At 40.4% G+C, this 19,379-nt stretch overlaps 1 protein-coding gene across 1 annotated transcript; it reads right to left on the bottom strand.

Moving 5' to 3' along the window:
- Window positions 1-1,771: 1,771 nt before the first annotated feature.
- LOC101430905 (olfactory receptor 13A1-like) lies at window positions 1,772-2,701 on the bottom strand. Its single transcript, XM_058299465.1, has one exon. The coding sequence runs from the start codon at window positions 2,699-2,701 to the stop codon at window positions 1,772-1,774; it is 930 nt and encodes a 309-aa protein (XP_058155448.1).
- Between the last annotated feature and the right edge of the window lie 16,678 nt (window positions 2,702-19,379).

Genomic DNA, 19,379 nt, shown 5'->3' on the forward strand with positions numbered 1-19,379 from the left:
ATACGTGATGGACAAGTCCAGGATCATGACTGTAGTGAACGTTTCAAGTGTTTACACATAAGCAAAAACTTACCAAATTGTACAACTTAAATAAGTATGTTTGAATCAATTAATCTGTTTCTTTAAACCTGTAATTTTATTACCTTAAAAATCAAGTTAAAATAGTTTTACACTGTGACCCATGATTACTGTTGATCCAATATCTCTTTTCAACTCAGGAACGCCTGCTCACTTAAGTAGTGGTGGGCAGTCACACCTGGTAGATTCACCTGATTTCTGTAAAGTAGGAGAATATCTAAGAATGTGATGAAAACTCACAATGAGAAGGGGCATAAAATTAATTTGTGAGAGAAACAAAAATCTAAGCATGAACGTGGTAGAAAAGTTTAAAAATGGCTTGTCCTGTCACTAGTACTTGTGGGTGAGGATTTCAAACTTAGGCAAACATGAGTGACTTTACAGCCTGATTTTTCCTCCAAAATGTTTAAGGGAGTCAAGACTCCTTGGAAAATAGAGAATATCATTATCTTGTGGAAAAGAGAAAATCAAAATGAGTCTTAGCCATCTTGTTTCCTAAAAACAAAAATGCTTAAGAAAAAAGTAATATGTCCACTATAGTGTTGACCCTGCTGCCAAATTATAACAAGCTGAGTGTCAAACAGAAGTTCAGTTTAATTAATAGGAAGAAACCAAGTCTATACAAAACCATTCATTCATAATGACACTCACAAAGGAAATCTTTATATTAAGTATGAAAAATTAAAATAATACAAAGGTTTAATTTCTACCATTAGCTTTATTTAGTAACATTCTGCTATACATGAACTTTCTAAAGTCAAATGCACCAACGAAAAGAGTAAAACATACAGACTTCAGTCCTTGGGTCTTGGGAGATAGAACTTTTGTGCAACCCCATGAGATGAAATTATTGAACCAAAGACTAAGCCTGCATATGTCTCCATGCAGGGGATACTATGTTTAACACGTAACACTAAGGATGTTCACTGGGACACAGTGCATGGTACCAGGCAAAAGCATGATGTTAAATCAAATGGTGTACATATCACATCCTGGATGTAGTTAGTACCTGCAGGAGTAGGCCAATTGTGAAGAACTCTGGCCTGGGAGTGACTCATTTTGCATGTTGCATTCAGACCCCAAATCCCAAAAAGAATCACTGTGTCTGTAGAAACCTCAGAACTTCTAACCTCTTTCAGAAAAAGCTGGTACTCTTTTCCTTTTAGGCCTGCCAAGAAAGATAGCCCTGAAAGAATAAAATGAAAATTGAAAGATGGCAAAACATTCAAACCTATGATATCAGGATTTTATAATAGTTGTAAGCATGATTTAACAAGTTTTGTCATCTTTACAATTACTTGGCCATGTTTTCTTGTTTAAGGGGATTGAGGGATTTGAAATTATCTAAATTAGTACATTTGCGATCTAAGTAACAGAGAGGTTGATTCAATCAGTATAAGAAGTATTTCACAATTTAAGAGAATTTAATGTACAAAATGTGTTTTTCAAATGATCAGTTGTATAATGCATAAGGCCTTAACTATGTACTTTAAACAATTATTAAATCAGGCATCAAACAAAGTACAGACAGTGACAGTTCTATGCATACAAGAGTCCTTTAGACAAAGAATCTTACAGGGATTTCTAGGAGAAAATGTTTCCCAAATGTGTCCAGCAAAGCCCAAAATTCTTTCACAAGGTGTATGGCCATGGCCTTCCAAGGTCAGACCTGCTCTCTCAACTTCACAAAGCATCATTTGGAAAACAGGAGGAGGAGTTTTTTAAGGGATGCTTTGAATTCCTTGTTCCTAAGGGTATAAATGAGAGGGTTCAGAGCAGGAGTCATGATGGTGTACAATATGGTGATCGCTTTGTCAATAATACCAGCAGAGCCAATGACTGGCCGGATGTAAGTGTAAAGAACAGTGGAGTAGTACATGGTGACCACAATGAGGTGGGAGGAACAGGTGGAGAAGGCCCGCTGCTTGCCCTCAGCTGAGCGGATACGCAGGATGTTGGTGATGATGCAGCCATAAGATGCCATGGTGAGCAGGAAGTTCATCCCGGACAGAAATATGTCCACAGTGATGGTTGTGATATTGATGAAAAAGGGTGGGAAGCAGGACAGCAGTAACATAGCCGGGATTTCACAGAAGAAGTGAGCAATTGTGTTGGGACCACATAAGGACAGGCTGAGGACAAGGCCAGTGAACAGGAAGGCATTGAGCACCCCCATGGTCCACACAAAAGCTGCCAGCACTATGCAGACCCTCCCACTCATCAGAGTGCCATAGTACAGTGGCTGGCAGATGGCCAGGTAGCGGTCATAGGCCATGGCAGTGAAGAGCAGCAGTTCTGCACTCAACGACCAGGTGAAGAAGAACATCTGGCTGAGACAGCCACTGTAGGAAATGGTGTTGTCTGCAACCAGGCTCTGCAGGACCTTGGGCAGGACAGCTGAGGTGCAGATCATGTCCATCATAGCCAAGTTGACTAGGAAGAAGTACATGGGGGTGTGGAGGTTGGGGCTGCAATGGATGGCTGTGATTATCAGGCCATTTCCAACCAAAGCTACCACAAAAAGGGCAAAGAAAAGGCAGAAGAGTATGTCTTGGAGCCCAGGGTCCTCAGTGAAATTCTGCAGGATGAACACAGTCACTTCTGTCTGGTTCCCAAAGGCCATGGGGAGCTGGCTCACCTCTGCTAGAGGCAGTGCAGTCCAGGTCTCTTCCTTATTAGGAGTAGGTGGCTTTTATTTTAACTAAATAATGAAGAATAAGGGTTCCTTTTAATGACCAATCCTTTCTGTAAAGGAAAACAAGGACTTTGAAGTTTCCATTCATTTACTGTTTACTAATTAGAGGAAAAAGTAAGTGAGGGGTAGATAGATATCTCACAGAGACCTGGTACCTGACAAGGAGTCAAATGGTTGCAGTTCACTTCCCTGAGTCCTTTTAAGTATTTGATTTAAAACCCAGGCCACAAGATATGGCCATCTGTTTTCCCAAAGTCTGAGACAATGGGCCCATGTATCCACAAGCATCCAACCTACATGAGGGAAGAACACAATGCTCCAACATGTTCATCAGGCAACACCTGTTCACAGGATGCCTTGAAATAAGGAAGAAAGTGCCCAAAAAAGCAAAAGTCAAGCCCGTGCAGCCCAACCCAAAAGGGTATATAGGTATGTCCAGATGTTCATTGTGTATTGACACAGTGGGTAGAGATTTACATGACAACTGAGGGAGTTCTGGGTTCCCACCCTGGGGAGCTCTGCCACATTCCCCAATAGAACAGCAAATATTTCCAAAGAGCAGGGGCAATGACCAATGAAGGATGGTCCAATGATGGGCACTTGATACTGATAAATATGTTTATGTGTCTGTTGCACTTGAAATTTCAACTTGGCCTAGTATTGTAGGGTGCCTAAGAGTTACCACCCTAGAGCTTCCATGTTGCTCAAATGTGACTACTCTCTAAGACAAACTCAGCATATAAGTGTGTTACCTTCCCCCCAGCATGGGACATGATTCCTGGGGAAAATCCTCCCTGCTACTGAGGGATTACTACCAAGCACCAGTTGGTGATACAACTAGAAAAAACCTTGAATAAAAGGGGGAAATGGTAAATACAAATGGTTTTATATGGCTAAGAGCCTTCAAAATGAGTCAGGAAGTCATTAGAGGGATCACGCTTATGCAATTCTCAGCAGGATCTCAGAGATAGTCAAAGTAGACACAACCCCAGGTAGTGGTGCTCCTGAGGGCTACAGAGACACCCAGGGTCTGTGGTCATGGCAGGTGGCTCTGGAGTTCAGTGCCTTGCCAGTGGGCCCTAATTTTGAATTTGTGCCACTGAGTGTGACGGAGTTCGACACAGTTGTGACTTCTCTACGCATGCCTCTTCTGTCCTTTTTATTAAACCTATGGTTGGCGCTGGGATTGGTGTATGCCCAGGAGACTTGAATCTCTGGGCTGTCCATGTGCCAGCTGGGCCCTGAGTCTCAGTGGTATTGCAGCACCTACTCTCCAGTTCTTTTGACTTACCCAGGTCAGCTGACAGGGAGGTGAGGATGGACAACCACCATACCAAGGAACAGAGAGAGTCTACAACTGTGGTGTGGGTATGAGAGTGCCATCCACCGGCCATGTGGAATCAAAGCTCCCTCTCAACTGAGAAATGGAGTGGGCATTGCCACCCCAGGGTCTTCAGGATGGAGTAATAAAATATGAATTATAGCGGACTTACTGGTATTCTACTATAGAATTATAATTACTCTAACAATGGAAGAAATTTTATCATTGAAGTGGAGACATTGGCCACAGGAGTTGCTGAAGGCAGGGAGAGGGAACAGGAGGGGCATTTTTGGGACTTGGAGTTGTCCTGAATGACATTGCAGAGACAGATGCAAGACATTATATTTCCTGTCATGGACTGAATGGACTGGGGCAGAGTGTAAACTACAATGTAAACTACAATCCATGCTCTGTAGCAATGCTCCAAAATTTATTCACAATTGCACTGAAGGTACCACACTAAAGAAAGAAGTTGTTGATGTGTGAATAGTGGGGGGTGTGGGAAGCGGGGCATATGGGAACCTCCTATTTTTTTTATGTTAACATTTTTTGTGATCTATGGATCTTTTAAAAATAAATAAAACTATATTTAAAAAATAAAAGCTGATAGACAGCTAATTCTCAATAACAAAAAAATTCAGAGGTAACTCTAGAGGAAAGGCAGAGGAGTTAGAATAAAATATGATGCTTCAGTGCCATATCTGTCCATACTGTCCTTTAAGGATAAACACAAGTCTACTCTAAGCAGGCATGGAGCACTGTGCAGGTATAGAGTTTCAAATTCTCTGTAAGTGACACACCCCATTTATCACCTAGGGCCCTGGAGACATCCTTCCTCTTGGAATGGGACTCCTAGGAGCTCCTACCTCCTTCCAGGGAGAAGCCACCATGTCAGCAGGAGAGACCTGGCAGCAGCTGCTTCCACCACATTAAGAAGAGGCCCCTCCTGAAGCCCAAGACCTGTGTACATTGCAGACTGCTATATTCTTGCTGTGGGGAGCTTTGTGCAGACAGCCGTACCAGAGCCTGTTCAGCAGTTCAGACCTGTGACTCCAGCTTGTTTTCAAACCCCACTCAAGGACCCCCATGTTTTGGTCCTGGCCCAGGAGATTCCAGAGTGAGTGTTCTAGAACCATGCGTGCCAGTAACTGCTCAACAGCAGCTCCCTGATCGTGGGGACACCTGAGACAGGGAGGTGAATTTCAGGGCAGAAGAGGGCACCAATGCCCAGGAAATCCATGCTTAGGTGCTCTCCTCCAAGCAGAGATGTTAGGAGTGGTTGGTGGGGCAGAAAATAATTATTATTGCTATTTGCTGTGAAAATATATAGGTAACATAAAATTCCATATCACATGGTGTCAATTGCTTTTACAATAAGCTACCTCCACCACTTTCCATTATGAGAACATTTTCATTACCCAAAAGAGAAACTGTTTATCCATTAATCCAACAATTCCATTTATACACATCTACCTATCAAAAATGAAAACAGGTACTCCAACAGATACTTGCATACCAATGTTCATGGAAAAATTACTAAAAAAGCCAAAAGGTAGAAACAAACCAAGTGTACATCAACAGATGAATGAGAATTACTTTGCTTAAGTCATTTAAATGGGAAGGGTGTGTCTTTTCCCCAGACTCCGTGATCTGGAGGTATAGCCAGATGGAGGCACCCACCTGCACATCGAATGCATTAAACTTAGTAATCAGGGGTTAATTTGGGGTTTAAACCTACCTCAGGCTGTGTGTAAATATCTAGGTCCACTTATGTCACACTGTAAGGACTCAGAACAATTGTCTAATTTGATACTGAGCATCATGAGGAGATGAAAATTATGATTGTCAGGATCACAATAAAAGCATTCTTTGGCTGCTTCCTACAAAAAGCATGCTATGTACCAGAATTTTGCAGTTTTCAATGTCCCGGTTGTTTTGGAGGCATTTGCTGCATACACATGGGTTCCCAGCTGCCATCCCAACCTCCCCAGATTCATGTCCTGGAACTGCTCCAGTGGAGACGTGCTGGATCCGGGAGTTACAAAAAAACAAATACCCCTGAATGATAAACACCGACAGTCTGTCTCTTCAAAGGCCATTCAATTTCCCCAATTGCTTCAGCTCTACATGAGCCACTATGTTTGTACAAGCTTCCAACACAGCATACCATGCAGTGCTCACCCTTCTCCCAGGTCACAAGCCAAACAAGTATAATAAAAAAGCATACCTTCAAATCTGGGCACACTCCTGCACATCATCCTGGGATAATTTATTCACTTAAACTCCTGGAGAAAGGGCAGAAGGAAGATTGGAGGGCCAGGCAGTCAAGGAGAGAGTCCACCTCCCAGCTTGTCAACTATGTTGCTGCCCACCCCATGAGAACCTTGAGACCACATCCCCTCTTGAATCCTGCAGAGGACTGCAGGCTCCAAGGCTGGGTTTCACGACACAACCAAGCAGCTTAACTAGGTCACTGATCAGGGACTGAGACTGCTGTGTGTCTGGAATAGGGTTTGCCATATTTAGCAAACAAAAATAGAGGATGCCCAGATAAATTTAAATTTCGGATAAACAATGAACTCATATTTTGTCTACCTCCCATATATGTCATGGGAAATTCTTTTACAAAAAGTATTCATTATTTACCTGAAATTTAAACTTAATTGTGCATCCTGTATTTATCTGGCAAACCTAATCCAGAACAACCCAAACACCCTACCTGTTTAAATAGCTTAAGGAGAGGAGCTATTAGAAGAACCACAAGTTCAAGTTAAATGCCTATGACAGAAACCTCAAGCCCAAGGCTGGGTGCAGCACCAAGTCTTTGTCCAAAAACCTCACTCTTTGCAGCACCATAACTGCAAAATCCTCCCAAGGGGGAACAAATATCCTGCACACCTGCAGGTCATCCAGAGATGACCTTGCCCAGCATGGAACAGAGTCAGTGATTTCTCTGTAAAGGCACGGTCCCAACTGGCCAATGTCAGGCAGGTTTACTGAGGGAAAGGTGTACCAGTGCTTGCCCATTAGTCTGCAGAGTCTGTATGGGCAAGACAGGGATCAGGGGCTCTGTCTTGAAACATTTCACAATGTCTTCAGGGAAAGACATGGATGGGAGTTGGGAGTGTTCGAGTGTAGAGGAGGACTGGGGGGAGGACTTCAGTGCAGGGATGCTGGATCCAGCATCTTAGTTTCCTGAAATAATCCTGAAATCTGCCAATAGCCTTTCAGTTCAATCTGAGCAAGACTCTACAGTAACTCTCATTGAAAACAAAATGCCTCATCTCCTAAAATCGGAAAATCCATGTGACCATGAGCCCCTCCTTGTCCTTATCTGGGAACGTGTTGGGCTTTCCAGGGAGACTGCAGAGAGGACAGAGCAGGAGAAAGGGAGTAGGAGGGCAGGGCTCCCTGTGTGGCCTCCAGTCCCTGCCATCCTTGGGTTTTCCACTCTGGGCTGCAGAACCCAGTAATTTGAGGGGCCAACAAATCCTACTCATTTTCCCTCATCCACCTTCTACCTTTTCCTTTCGAAAGTAAGTAAAACTACCTAAACATCAGCAGTCTTCATGGATACTTGCTCATGTCCTTGTGCTACAGGGAGGAGTCCAGGATCCTGGAACTTTCCTCCAGATTCAGATTCAGTGAAATGGATCCTTCTACTTTAGCAGGAATAAATCAACATTTAAAAAGGCAGAAAAAAGGCACAATACATATTTTCAAAGCAAAACAAAAGATTTTCCTTAAGTAAATGAAATATTCCAGGTAAGCTCCTAAGGGAACTCAGTACTGTCTCATACCTAGGGAAGATTTTGCCCAGCTCTAATAGGACAAGTGTCCTTGGTCTTGAGTACTAGCCAGAGGTCTCCCTCCCCCCAGTCCTTACCCACATCAAGGGGCTCCAGCATCATGCAGTCTTGCTAGTCATGTGGGCAGAGATTGTCAGACAATCCCAGTTCAAATAGAGAAGCCTTAGGTATAATCTAACCCCAGGAAGTTGCTGGAACCTCTTGAGTCATTCTCCAGGTCCCTCAAGTAGATATCATCAGAACTTGGCTTAGACCCATAACTAGAGAGAAAATCAGCAAGTCAAGGATGAGAGATATCTTCAGAAAGCCATCCTCAGAACAGTGTGTGGGATTCCCCCGAGGGCAGGCATGGAAGTATGTCTTCCTGCTGTGTTACAGCTCCACATGGCTGGAAGCCAAGAAGCTGACCCCAAGCACTAGCTGGGTTCACAGCAATAAGTTTCAGATGCAGAAACGAGGAAAGGGCTTGTATCAGAGTCAATTCATAGGTATTTCTTTTATTCTTTGGGTTATAATTGCATGTGGTCATTATTTATCCTGTTGTTCCAATTGCCAGAATTTGGGCCATTAGGAGCACTATCGGGTGAGCTTTTCTGTCGATTTGACATATGCCTTTTTCTTTCTACTCCTCCCTGTTCTTTGTCTTCTTCCTTTTGGCATGTCCTTTTATTTGGTGTATTCTAGCACCAGCCACAAGTTGCTCCAGGCTCATCTTGTATTTTCCCTGAAATAATCCATTCTGCAAGGACCCTCAGTTCCTTTTATTATATAGTCTTTACACAACAAGATCTGAGTTTGGGTATGTCCATTGATATTTGAGTGTCCCTCACTGTACAGAGACAGTATATGGATGTATACAATCTACACATAAAACTAATCTATACTTATCACTGCATCCATCTGCCCTTCTAGAATTTTAAAATTGCATGAGTCCATAGTGACATGTTCAAAATCACAGGGTTTATCCTTCCTCCCTTTGACCCATTTATAATTTCATTCTCCACTGTACGATTAATCCAGCTCTCATTGTCTACAATATATTTATCTGACCAGCTCTCAAATACTAATAAAGTAGTTTCTGAATTGCTACATTGTAGCCAGTGACAAGGACACTTAACTACTTGAGTACTGTGTTCATATGCAGTTCTTTTGACTACTAGCTTTACAGAATCCAGGCAAAACAGGTTTCCAAAGCCATGCAGGTCAGCTCATTTTCTCCTAGTGCCTTCAGTGGCCATGTGATTTATTTATAAGTTAGACTCCTTTGTGAGAGTCTGTTCTCAATCTCACCCCAACCCAACCATCACCCTTGTGCTGAAGCTACTGATCTATGGGTTTTGACCATTGGATAGGGCCCTATAACCACTAGCATAACCCCACACAGACCAGTTCTATTGCCCAAGACACCCTCATGTTCTCCCTTCATGTCTGACAATCCAACACTTACCCCAAAAGAATGCTTTTATTCAACAGCACAATCTGTTTTCTATTCAACTACAATAGAAAAAACTATATGAGTTGTGGGAGCTAAGACAGAGTCAACAGAAATACTCTAAATATGCTTACTCATAAGGCTTTGTTCAAAATGCTGAACACCTCAACTTGCTCGCCAGATGTTCCAGTTTCCCTCATGCCAGAGTATAAGCTGATTTGATGAGGTAATGTATCTTGATTCCTCACAAAATTGATTCCCTTAAAAATGGCTGATTGTTACTGATGCATGAGACACTGCAGGAAGATGTCCAGGATTCCAGGGAAAAACTAGTGCAGTCCTCATTCAAAATGGGGCAGCTTTCAAGGGGGAGTGGCCTTCTTGGCCCTAATCTTTGGGGATTGAAAGCCCCAGCCCCATTGGAAAAGTGGGACAGCTCCCCTTAGAGGGGTCACCTGGACCAATCTTGAATCGCTTCTTCCTAACCAAGCCCAAAAGAGTGATTATCATATATGATAAACCCAGCCTCCTCAAGCCATCTGCAATGCTCTAAACAGAAATGGTCACCAAAGGAGTGTTTCCATGAGAGACTGGACTCAGAGGGATCACATGCATGCTGCCAAAGACTGGTCAACATCTGGTGAGTTGAAGACTTGCCACTACTTCCTGCACAGTCCCCAGGGTCTCATAGGATTCATGATACATCCTTTCACCTCTAACATCCTCAGAAAACATCCATGCAGCTGAGTAATTATTAATTATTTCATAATTGCCTGATCAAACTGGGCACATTACCTGACCAAGTTGACATATGGCCTAACTGTTACAATCATCCTCATTTTGTCAGTCATCCAAGAGAAGCCCTAAGAACTGAAGAGCAGGACTTGGCTGAAATTCAGGGCTCAAGAGATGTGAACGATCAAAAACTTTAAGTGTTTGAGAAATATATTTAACACGTATATTGAAAATTACAATTTCAAATAAAAGGAGTGATTATCATGATTAGGGGGGATTATAAATGAGTATAACTATGTTGTATTGGGGGAAGATTTTTTCACATTTTCCCAAATAGGGCCCGGTGAGGGAGTGTTGATTTCCTGAGGTTCTGTGGCTTGCATATGGTGTTCAGATGAGTCTATAGGGGATTTATCAGAATGGAAGCTGAATGTTTTGTTAGCTACTGTGTGGCTCTCTATTAAGTGAGAAAACATACCTATGCACCATAGAAGTATGATTCAGGTGCATTTTCCCCATATGCCACCTCACTATCAATGTCCTATTCTAATGATGTATCTTGTTATAGATCCTGAAAGAACATTCTTATATTTGTATTACTAACCAGGATCCTCGGTCACCCAAGAATTCCCTGATTTATACATTCCTCCATTTTATAATCTATATTTCCTTCCAGAAACTTGAACTACCTAAAATTTTCCCTTTTAACCACTTTCCCACTTAGTATTCAGTGCTGCTAATTACACTCACATAGCAATGCCACCATCACCTCCATCCATTTTCAAACAATTAAAATCAACCTAAGTATAAATTCTGCCGAAATTAAGCCTGAGCTCAACATTCTCTACTTCCATTGCATCTCCTGATTATCTATCTTCCAGATTCCACCTACATGAGTCTTGTCATTAAACTTAGTTGATATCAGTTAGATCATGCAGTATTTGTCCTTTTGTATATGATTTATTTCACTTAACAATAGGTCCTCAAGGTTCATCTATGTTGTCTCATGTATGAGTACTTCGCTCCTTCTTACAACTGAATACTATACCATCATATGTATACACCACATTTTGTTTATCCATTCATCCCTTAATGGACACTTGGTTTGCTTACATCTTTTGGCAATTGTGAATAAGGGCACTATGAACATTGGTGTGCATGTATCTGTCATTGTACTTACTTTAATGCTTTTTAGTATATACCTAGTAGTGGGATTTCCAGACCGCATGGCAATTCTGTAATTAGTTTTCTGAGGAACTATCAAAACTGTCCTCCACAGTGACTGCATCTTTCTACTTTCCCACCAGAAGTGAATGAATGTTCCTATTTCATCACATCCTCTCCAAACATAGTTTTCTGGTTTTTATGTTTAATAGCAGTCAATCTAGTAGCTGTGAGATGATATTTCATTGTAGTTTCAATTTGCATTTTCCTAATAGATAGTAATGTTGAGCATATTTTCATGTGCTTCTACCTATTTTTGTTTCTTTTTTTTTTTTCAGTTCTCAATAGGCTTGAATTAGCATATATCTTCCACATCTTAGGTAAGCTTTTAGCATGGACTTCAAACATTCTAGATAAGCTTTTAGCCCATTTGGTTTGCATTTCCTCTGAATATTTAAAGTTTATAGACTTTGCATTGTTAAACTGTTTCCTGGGACTGGAGTCATTGTCATGGTTACCAAGGGCATGACTGCAGCCTCTTACTGTCCCACACCCACAAATCACAGACAGCTTAGGTTATCTCTTAAAAGGTAAAGAGCCTCCCACCCATAGCCCACATCATTCCCCCCTTATGCCAAAGTTTAATTTGCTAAGCTTTGGCATAATTATTGTTGGAGCTATGAGGTGGATGGCTGTTTGTTGTTTTGATTGATTATTTTACCTATCAATTTTCAGTGTAGCATCCAGGAGCCTGTTTCCAGAAGTTTAGAAGTTTTCACTCCGGACAGTAGAATTTTGGGGCAGGGGCCCCCCTGCAGTCATCTTGGGGCCACTGGTGCCTACGTAAATTTTCAGTCAGGCTCTAGATCCATCTATTAAATTTGTTTTACCCTTAAAGAGTTTACACCTTTAATCTTAAAGGGGTGCTGAAGGGAGATGATCTCTTTTCTGTAACTGCTTCCTGCTGGCCATGGGCTGTAGTTATTGCCTAACAAGGTATAAAATTCTATTTTAACTGGAGGAAGATGGATCTGGCCTTCTGTACAAAGATGGATGAAGTTTTCATATGGTTAATAAGATGTTCACTCTGAAAAAAACAAACTCAATTAAAATTTGGAATACCCGTTTTTAAAAGAGGACATTGGATTACAGAGGTAGACAAGGTTAGGTGCTTATAAAGATGGCACTCCTTTTTAAAAGCTGGTGGGATCAGTATATATATATATTTTTTTCTGTTATTTATTTTTAGAGAGAAATTGCAATAGATACTTAGCTTTGTTTGAAGACACATTTCAAGCTGTTTAATGATTGGCACTTACGTGCTCTGTCAGATGCTCCTGGTGAACTGGCATCCTTTGGGAAGTTGGTTTCATTCAGGATTAGTACACCAAGTTGGAAATTTTCTTAGTTTTTACCTGTGGGAGTGATCAGAACTACAGAATAAAGGGTTTTTTTTACATTTTGGTTTTAATAGTACAATTTCTGGTAATTTTGACTTGTTCAATAGGTGGCTCATTATTAGTAAGCAAGCCTCATTTTTGCTACACAATAGAGTTTACGGTAGAATATAGTAAGTTGACTGAGCCTGGCTGAGACTGCCACTTTATTCTATAGACATATTTATTAACTGTTTAGAAAATGAATTTACTAGGAATTTAACATGTCTAATATACTTTTGTACTTGATCCACAATAGAAAAGATAACATTATAATTATTAATCATATATTTAGTACAGGATAAAAGTATAGCACTTAATATTAAATGTATTACTTAATGCAAAGGATTCAAAGTTGCAATTAATAGTTTTAAGTTTCAGGTTTGTAATACTTTACATGTTATCTCTCCACGGGAGCAGGCCAGAATGCCAATTGTGTTTAAGTTTTACTTACAGTATCTTGGTATCATGGCTCCACTTAGCATGTTCTTCACAGTGAGCAAGTCACTGCATTGTTGATTTTAGAGAGAGTTTCCAGTATTCTACTAGCCTGGCACATAGTGCTGTCTGGCACTATGGAACAGTGCCAGTCTGGAGGCGATATCCATTGTACATTTGGCTGTACTGAGTCATCATTGGCTGCTGCAGGAGCTTGAAACTGCAACATAGTTTCCATCGACCTCAGGAGCAGAACCAGAGGCTGATACAGCAAATATTTCTAATTGAGGGGTCAATGACCAGCCTAGCCAATAACTCACATGGAGAGGCAACATACAATGTATTCAAGGTCTGGTTTGAACGCACAAAAGAGTTTGACAATGTTAAATTTTATTCCTTGTTTTTATATATTTTATAACAATTTAATGCAACTCATCATATATCAAATGACTGTTTACTTATATAATTTTACCATGAAGATAATAGTAGGTATTTTACTTTAGTAATAGAGGGAAAAAACTATTTTTCATTGTTAAATGAAAACAGAAAATTCCCAATAGAATCAAGATAACTTTTTATTACCATTTACTTAAATATGCACCTTGCAATGGCCTTCAGAAAGGTTTTATTACCACAAAGTTACTTTTTGCAACCAATACCAATCCAAGTTTTTAGTTAACAATGACTTTTAGAACTAGAACTATTTTAACGTTTTTAGTTTGGAAGATGTTTTACAAACTTTTTATAATTGACTATAACCACATTGACTAGTTAATTTACATTTAAATAAACTTATTGAATTATAATTACTAACTAAAGAAATTTACTTTATTTCTTTAAGAGAGCATATTTACAATCTTTTTTTCTTTAGTTTAATTTTATTAACATGAACTTAAATTTTTATTACTCTAAAGATTTTTTGGGAAACGGACTTTGGCCCAGTGGTTAGGGCGTCCGTCTACCATATGGGAGGTCCACGGTTCAAACCCCGGGCCTCCTTGACCCGTGTGGAGCTGGCCATGAGCAGTGTTGATGCGCGCAAGGAGTGCTGTGCCATGCAAGGGTGTCCCCCACATGCGGGAGCCCCACGCGCAAGGAGTACTCCCGTGAGGAAAGCCGCCCAGCGTGAAAAGAAAGTGCAGCCTGCCCAGGAATGGCACCGCCCACACTTCCCGTGCCGCTGATGACAACAGAAGCGGACAAAGAAACAAGACGCAGCAAATAGACACCAAGAACAGACAACCAGGGGAGGGGGGGAAATTAAATAAATAAATAAATCTTAAAAAAAAAAAAAAGATTTTGTACATATAATGTTAATTTATTTATTTATTTTTTTATTGACTTTGTAATAATATTACATTAAAAAATATATATATGAGGTCCCATTCAACCCCACCACCCCCACCCCACCTCTCCCCCCTCCCAGCAACACTCATTCCCATCATCATGACACATCCATTGCATTTGGTAAGTACATCTTTGGGCACCTCTGCACCTCATGGTCAATGGTCCACATCATGGCCCATACTCTCCCCCATTCCATCCAGTGAGTGGCCCCTGTGAGGATTTACAATGTCCAGTGATTGCCCCTCAAGCACCATCCAGGGCAGCTCCATGTCCCAAAGACTCCTCCACCTCTCATCTCTTCCTGCCTTTCCCCATACCCATCAGCCACCATGTCCACTTTTCCCAATCCAATGCCACCTTTTCTATGTGGACATTGGATTGGTTGTGTCCATTGCACCTCTATGTGAAGAGGAGGCTCAGATTCCACATGGATGCTGGATGCAATCCTCCCACTCTCAGTTGCAATCACTCTAGGCTCCATGGTGTTAACTATGGGAGATTACACTCACGCTAAATAAAATTGAAACCATTATAGTTTATACAAGGAATGTTTCCTTTTTTTCCTTGTAGGAAGCTAAAAATTTCTTTTCCTTGTTTAAGTTATGAAAATGAATAATTTTTAAAAGCATACTGACTACCAAGTTTTAAAACACATTACACAATTACTTAATTTGTTTAATCATAATCCAGGAAAGATCTCTCCATAGTTTTTATGGACTTTTCTTTACTTACTGAAATTTGTTAACAGAGCCACTAATTACTTTTATTTTTGTTGGAAAGAAATCTTCTGGAAGAAAATAAGGCTCACCCAATTGTGGAGAAGAAAATAATTTATTTTCAATCTTGCAAGAAGGGGCACACAACCAGAAAATATGGCCGGTGCCCCAAGCAAAGGAAAATGACACAATTTATACCACTAAGCCTAGCACACAAGTTCTTCTTCTGTTTCTCTATATATTGGATACTTCAGAAGTTACAGCCTATCCAAAAAGATCTAACTTTCCCACACAAAAGTTTGTGATTTAACCATTTCCTTTATCACATTTCAACCATTTTAGTTCTTACCTGCTCCCCTTTGTCAAATAAGGAATGGAATTTAGTGCTGCATTGGTATTGACTTGGCTCTTTCTTGGGCATCCTTTTATTGCCTATAGGACTGGCTTAAGCTGGTTTCCTTTGTTCCTGCTTAACCTGGGAGTGGGAGACTGAGGCAGTAGGCTGCCAGGTTACATTAATCAGTATTTCCTTCTTTTATGTGAAAACTAAACTAATCTTTGTTTTTTTACAATTTATGGCTGACAAAAGGTTTAAACTGGGAAGTTACAAGGCAAACTGATTCTTAATTCCTTAGCCTAGTAGATAGGTTTAATCTGCCACACCTAGTCTTACCTTCAAAGCTCTTGCAAAGAGGAGGCCCTCTCTCAATAGTTCTTATAATTAGATTTCTATATGACCTTTTCATCTTGCTTAGTTTAATTTGGGCTCCAAGAATATTTATTACATATATAACTACATATTTAATTTTTAACAATTTGAAAAGAGCTCTTTTAAGAATTTTCATTTGCTAATTTGATACTATTATCTTGATGTATGAAGACATACATTGAGCAAATGGGCAGACACAAATAGTTAGACACAGAAACACAACTCATTGATGTTACTTATAATTTGCATTATTTTATATTCTGTTTAGCTTAATTTGGGTTTCAGAAATATATATTACTTCATAACTTCATATTTAACCTCAATACTTTGAGCAAATAGGCAGACATGAATAGTTTGACACAAAAACATAACTTTAGTTACTTTAAACTTCTAATTTTTACAAAACAAGTGTGACTGCAAAACATTTCAAAGACTCCTGAAACTTTTCTTAATTTGCACTGTGACTGTGCAGTTTTACACTATGACCATGCAGTTTTACACAAGAATTTTGTGTCTTAACTAATGGCTTGTAACCAAAATGTTCCCAATGTTTTAACACAATTCTCTTTTGTTTCTGAAATTTATATTTTACCTTGAATTTAGCAGAATTTTGGATAAGCAACAAGATTAATTCTTGAAGCCTCTGGCAGACAGACTGGTTTCTCTTATGAATTGCCACTCTTAGGAACACTGACAGTTAAAGCAGGAGACTTCCTTTATTCCCCCCAGTCCTTGGAGATAATAAAACTCCAGTGGTCGTTTAACCTTATGAACTAAGAATTCCATCAGGCAGCAATTTATTTAGTTTACACTTGAATTCATGAGAGAAAGGGTTAGTAATACCAGGACAGGAGACGGGGATGTCCCAGCTCTTCTCTGGACTGTAGGGGCAGAACTATTATGAAATAACCATAGGCAAAGGCAAGGGGTGAGGTTAGGCTTGAAGTAACCATAAACAAAGGAAAGGTTCATTTAGAATTTACTCTTAATTAATAGTGTCAGGCTATATTCACCCAGCTATAATTTCAGTTATTATCTTTCCATTGTTTTATAATATAAATGATCTTAACTCAGTTACAGTTTTTATTAATTTTTTAACCTTAAAGTTAATTGGATAACTTTATTAATTAAGCTATAAGAATTTTATTCATAAAAATTCTTTGAAGTCCTGCCTTTTCTTAGTAATGAAACAAATTTTCATCTGCAAGTTATGCATTTAATTCACCAGCAAGAGAGTATTGGCATTTAAACATTCTTTTTAAACTACCTTTTTTACTTTTTTACCGTGAATTCTTAGGTGCCAGCAACTGACAAAAGCCAAACATAGATTTGAAAGTGGCGTTTCATTCCTTTTTTTCTTTTCCCTCTGTAGTTTCACAACCCTGGAGTTTCCAGCCAGACCATTGAAAAGGCTATCATGTGATTAGCAGTCTATTGTTTCAAGCCATAGCCTCTTTTCTTCAGATGATTTTACAGTTCTAAAACATCCCAAAGTATTTCTACAATCTTACAGAGAGAGAGATTTTGGCCTTAACACCCTAGGGAGGGAATTTTACTGCATTTATTTTGATTTTGCTTTTCACCCCCTTCACTTCCCCTCTTCCAGGCAGTCGGGTGCACAACAATCAAATAGGAATGCAGCTAATGAGTAGAAGGTGTGGACTCACTGGAAAGGGGCAAGCCGCTCCCCCCTTTCCAGTTTTCTGCCAAAATGGGCAGACAGAACCTACTCAAATTTGGCAACCCTCCCGGGGACCCAGCCACCCTGACTGGGGCAGCCCCAATAAACTTGGGTGCATGGTGTGGACATAAATGGCCTCCAAACCCTGGCAAAGGGGCAGACCAGAAACAAGACAGCAGAGCATGCACAAACATCTAGACTCCGCAAACATTCAGACTCCTCAGTTTTGCCCCATAATCATTTCACCCCCTTGCCAATGGCAAGGGAGGGTTCCAGTTCAACTGAATTCTACTTACCTAACCACACAACTTTAACACTAGCATTGAGCTGACACAGACAGAAGCACAAAGGTCACTAATCTGACCCACAAGTTATATATATATATATATATTTTTTTCTTTTTCCAGCATGGCTGCCCCCGCAGCCATCACAAACCTTAGAACACTTAACATTTGGTATAAAGTGAATTCATTCACAATTCAGCACCATAAAAAATATTCCAGCTGACCTTTTTCACTGTCTAACTTTACACCCAGACCAAGCTTCACTAGAAAAGCCAATCCATTTTCCTGTAAGTAAGTTTTTTTAAAAATCCAGACCAATTTCCAGGATGTTAGGACTTGAACCTATAAACAACCCTTCCTATTATAATCAAGCCTCCACTCCTTCAGTGGATGTAAGACCAGTACCAGATTCTAACATGCATTAGACAAACCCAAAACACCAGGCTTTTCCCTGGTTTTTTTCCTTTTTCCAGACCTAGAGAGAATGGCTTCCCCCCAATTTTCTGGGGCTGCTAGGGTTCTCTAGGGAGGTGATCAGCCTCCCCTTCCTAGCAATTAGGGCTAGGGCCTCTGGACCATGCTCACCCAGGGAGTCTTACCTTCCATGTACGGAGTTCTTTTTCTTTCCCAGAATCTTTTTTCTTCAGACCTTCCATTGCCCTCAATTTTCATCAGGAAGATTCTGGTGGAGCCCACATATTTTCTGGATTAAATTTAATCCAGAGGCACCCAGATTTGGGGTTCACCCAAGTCTTCCCGGCTTCCTTGGGGAATTGGAAGGGGCAGCAAAATGCTGCCATCTCTGGCCTTCATTTGCGATTCCAGATGCGCCCACAGAAATGTTGTAGGATTAGATATTAGATTCAATTATTTGCATATAGAGATGCCAGGAGTCAGGAATGATTTTGAGAAGGAAAAATGGTTTATTGACAGCCGGCCGGTCTTGGGAGCTTTCTGTTTCAATCCCGAGCCCTTTTTTTTTCCAATAAATATTTTATTCTCCTTTATTTTTTAAAGATACATAGATCAGACAAAATGTTACATTAAAAAATTTTAAGAGTTTCCCATATACTCCACTCCCCAGGACCCCACTCCTCCCACATCGACAACCTCTTTCATCAGCATGGCACATTTATTACATTTGGTGAATACATTTTGGAGCACTGCTACACTGCTTGGACTACAGTTTAAATGGTAGTCTATACTCTCCCCCATTTTTTTTTTCTTTTTATTTTTTTTTTTATTTTTTTTATTGACTTTGTAATAATATTACATTAAAAATATATATGTGAGGTCCCATTCAACCCCCCACCCCCCCACCCTCCCTCTCCCCTCCCAACAACACTCGTTCCCATCATCATGACACATCCATTGGATTTGGTAAGTACATCTTTGGGCACCTCTGCACCTCATAGACAATGGTCCACATCATGGCCCATACTCTCCTCCATTCCATCCAGTGGGCCCTGTGAGGATCCACGATGTCTGGTGATCACCCCCGAGGTGCCATCCAGGGCAGCTCCACTTCCCAAAT

This window comes from Dasypus novemcinctus, chromosome 6 (genome assembly GCF_030445035.2).
Source record: "Dasypus novemcinctus isolate mDasNov1 chromosome 6, mDasNov1.1.hap2, whole genome shotgun sequence".
Classification (NCBI taxonomy): Eukaryota; Metazoa; Chordata; class Mammalia; order Cingulata; family Dasypodidae; genus Dasypus; species Dasypus novemcinctus.

Excerpts from the sequence above, each read along its gene's own strand:
- LOC101430905 (XM_058299465.1), bottom strand. The coding sequence starts at position 2,701 with ATGGCCTTTGGGAACCAGACAGAAGTGACTGTGTTCATCCTGCAGAAT.